This window comes from Camelina sativa, chromosome 19 (genome assembly GCF_000633955.1).
Source record: "Camelina sativa cultivar DH55 chromosome 19, Cs, whole genome shotgun sequence".
Classification (NCBI taxonomy): Eukaryota; Viridiplantae; Streptophyta; class Magnoliopsida; order Brassicales; family Brassicaceae; genus Camelina; species Camelina sativa.
Window position 1 is genome coordinate 8,103,482 of NC_025703.1, and position 3,309 is coordinate 8,106,790.

General features: G+C 30.8%; 1 protein-coding gene across 1 annotated transcript; it reads left to right on the forward strand.

The window, feature by feature from the left end:
- Positions 1,138-1,857, forward strand: LOC104765496 (rapid alkalinization factor 23-like). Its single transcript, XM_010489215.2, has one exon. It carries the CDS (start codon positions 1,211-1,213, stop codon positions 1,598-1,600), a length of 390 nt encoding a protein of 129 aa, XP_010487517.1. The 5' UTR covers positions 1,138-1,210; the 3' UTR covers positions 1,601-1,857.

Genomic DNA, 3,309 nt, shown 5'->3' on the forward strand with positions numbered 1-3,309 from the left:
AATTCATTGCGTGTATTTGTCAAAATGGTTTTAAAAGCCGCATTTTCCAGATATTTATTGTTGGGCCTTTATTATTTGGGCCTTTTAGATTACTGTTGTGTTTTGTGATAGTATTATATTTTCTTGTTTACGTTTTAGATAATTATTTGTTGTTGTTTTCGTTGCAAAAATTTCAGTAGATTTAATATCTTTTAACGAGAACAACATTTTTTGTGTAAATAGTAATACATACATAACATTGATATAGTCTTTTGAAGAGTGATTCAAATTCATACTCCAAATGTATGTATGTGTTACATCTGTGTATGGAAAACGCGTAGATTGGTGTGAACGTAAAGTTTTGTAGTGTGACACATAAAAAACCTTACGATTATTATTATGTACCACTACTTAACAAATCCACGAAAATTATTCAAGTCCCGGTGGGGGATGGGTCCAATCCAATGCTTGAAAACTATTTTCTCATTTCATAAAAATTTGCTTTGTGGCGGCGTGTCGCTGCGCCTGATATCGTTTTAATAATGTCACATTTTTTTTTCTTTTAAATATAATAACAAAGGTTAAACTGTCCATTTTTTGATGAAGTTACAAATCACAAATACGAGCAATACATAAGAGATGTACATTAAACTCCCTTCATTAATATGTTGGCATTTTAAATAGGTAAACTTTTATGAAATTATCTATCAAAGCATGGAAGGAGAGACCACTCATAAACTTGTACAAAATTAAAAGTAAATGCGTTCTGTATTTATTCTTATCTACCTTCGTACTATTTTTTTTTTTTTTACATAACTCCATTTATTGAACAGAAACACACAAAACTATCCAGACTAAAATAAGAGATCAAGTAATTTAAAAGTTTGGTTGGTTGATATATAAAAAAGAAAAAGAAAAAATGAACGAAGAAGATGATATAATTAGTGGAAGTCGCCATCAGACACTTCACACTTAAACGCATTAAACATCCTTAGATCTGAAGCTAACAAAAGCCAATCCCCACTTGTAAAAAGCTATCTTATTTACGACACCTCCTTATAAGTCAAAGTGGTATTATTCGTAATTACTTCCATCTTTCAGTGGCATTTCATTAAGCTTCTTCTTCTTCTCTTTTAAAACCTTTTTATCTCTTTCTCTCTTTCTTCAAAGTTCGTCGTGCACAGAGAGGAGAGAGAGATAATAAAGCTACAAAAATTTAAAAAAAAAAGAAATGAGAGGACTCTCCATAACCACGGCGGCGATTCTCGCGATTCTGGTCATCCTCACCGCTCAGTACTGGTCCGTTGCGGTGTCTTCTCAGTCCGTAGAATTCCTCTCTCCGATCGAGACAGAGTGCCGTGGTACTATAGCAGAGTGCTCTGTTTCCGCCGCCATCGGAGACGAAGACGGAGATCTATTCTACGGCGGAGCGGAGTTCGAGATGGACTCGGAGATCAACCGGCGTATGTTAGCGGCGAGGAGGTACATAAGCTACGGTGCGCTTAGGAGAAACACTGTTCCCTGCTCACGACGCGGCGCGTCTTACTACAATTGCAGACGTGGAGCTCAGGCCAACCCTTACTCTCGCGGCTGCAGCGCCATCACTCGCTGCCGGCGCTGAATCTTTGTAACTCTCTCTTTAAATCTTTCTTTTTCCTAAAAAAAATCTTTTTTCTTTTTTTCTGATATATAATTTTCAGAAATTTCTACGTTTTTTTTTGCCGGTTTAATATTTCTAAGTTGCATTAGATTTCGTTACACATATATTGTAAATGTTTCTGAGAATTTATCTCTGTTTATTGATGTAAGTTTGTTATATAAAACCACAAAAACAAAAATAAAAATATTATGGAATAAATACATTATTAATTTATAGTATCATGAATGATAAAAGGAATATTGATAGCCAGGTAATTCGTATTATATATGGATCTATTTATTTTCGTATATTCATGGGTGCATGCATGTGCCTTAAGAAAATAAAATACGTTTCCATATGATCGCTAGCTAAATAAAAAATAATAAAGTAGTAGTTTTTTTTAATTTTCTTATTATCGAATATTATTATTGAGATAGATGTGGAAAATAAAGAGGCGATGATGATATTGATAGGATTTGGTTGGGAGCCAACTAAAGCCAGCTTCACGCATCACTTTCGGCAGAGCTACCCACACGTGTAGGATAATACTGTTATTGATTTTTTTTATTTGTAATATACATACATTTTGCACAAACTATATACTAGTATGAAATTTGTTTGTCACGGGGACTCCTTACCTATAATATAAAGCCAAACGCATAAGCTCTTTGTGATTAACGAAATATAATGTAAATAAATGGTTAAAGGTCGTTGGAGGAAATAAAATTTTCAAAGAAGAAGAAGAAAAACAAAACNCTTTTTTTTTTCAGATTTTTTTTATTATTTATGAATAGATGAGTTTTCTAAAAACTAGTAAGTTTCAAAATATAAGATGTTTTAACTAAAACACACACAGATTAAAAAGTTTTTACTTTTAACAAGTTCAACCAATCATAAACAATACTACATAATATAAAATACTAAACTAATCTAAAAATTATATAGAAAATTGAAAATATTCTATATTATGAAATAAAAAACTTTTTTAAAACATTTTATATTTTGAAAGAGAGAGAGTAGTTATTATCTAAATTCTGTGATTTTTTTTAATTTCTTTTTACAGAACTACGAATTTACACCTTGTTTAATAACAAAAAGAAAAATAAAAGAAAGAAAAATTCATAACTTCCTGAGAAAGAATATATCAACGAGATATTTTAGGCGTGACGATGTTAAAAACTAGGAACTCAAAAAATATTGATCGACCCAGAAAAGGATCTATGAAGAGTCAACAAATTGAAGGCAATAAGTGTGTTAGTTGACATTTTTAATCTGATGATGTCATCCTCAGATCCCTACATGTTTTCTAATATTTTTAATTCAATTGTTCCTCTATTATTTTTCTTGGACTGCTCAAAGAACCAAAATATAATAATCCTACGATTTTTTTTATATTTGCAGGAGGGTATATATAAAAAAACATTGAAATGGTACTAAATCCCTTATCCTAATCATTCACTATAGCAAATTTAGAAAATAAAAAGAGATTAAAATATTAACTAAAATAAATAAGGTTGCAGATTTTGTTTGTAACATAGAGAGTTTATTTGTGTAATTTGTTTTGTTTACATCAAAGTCAGAGTCAGAGTGGTATAATTTGTTTTTATTTTGAAAATATTGCAATTTATTTTTTATGGACAACAGAATAATATAACCCAAAAATACATGTTACAGAAAATCTGATTTTTTTT

Bases quoted from the DNA above. Each gene is read 5' to 3' on its own strand.
- LOC104765496 (XM_010489215.2), top strand. From the start codon at position 1,211: ATGAGAGGACTCTCCATAACCACGGCGGCGATTCTCGCGATTCTGGTC.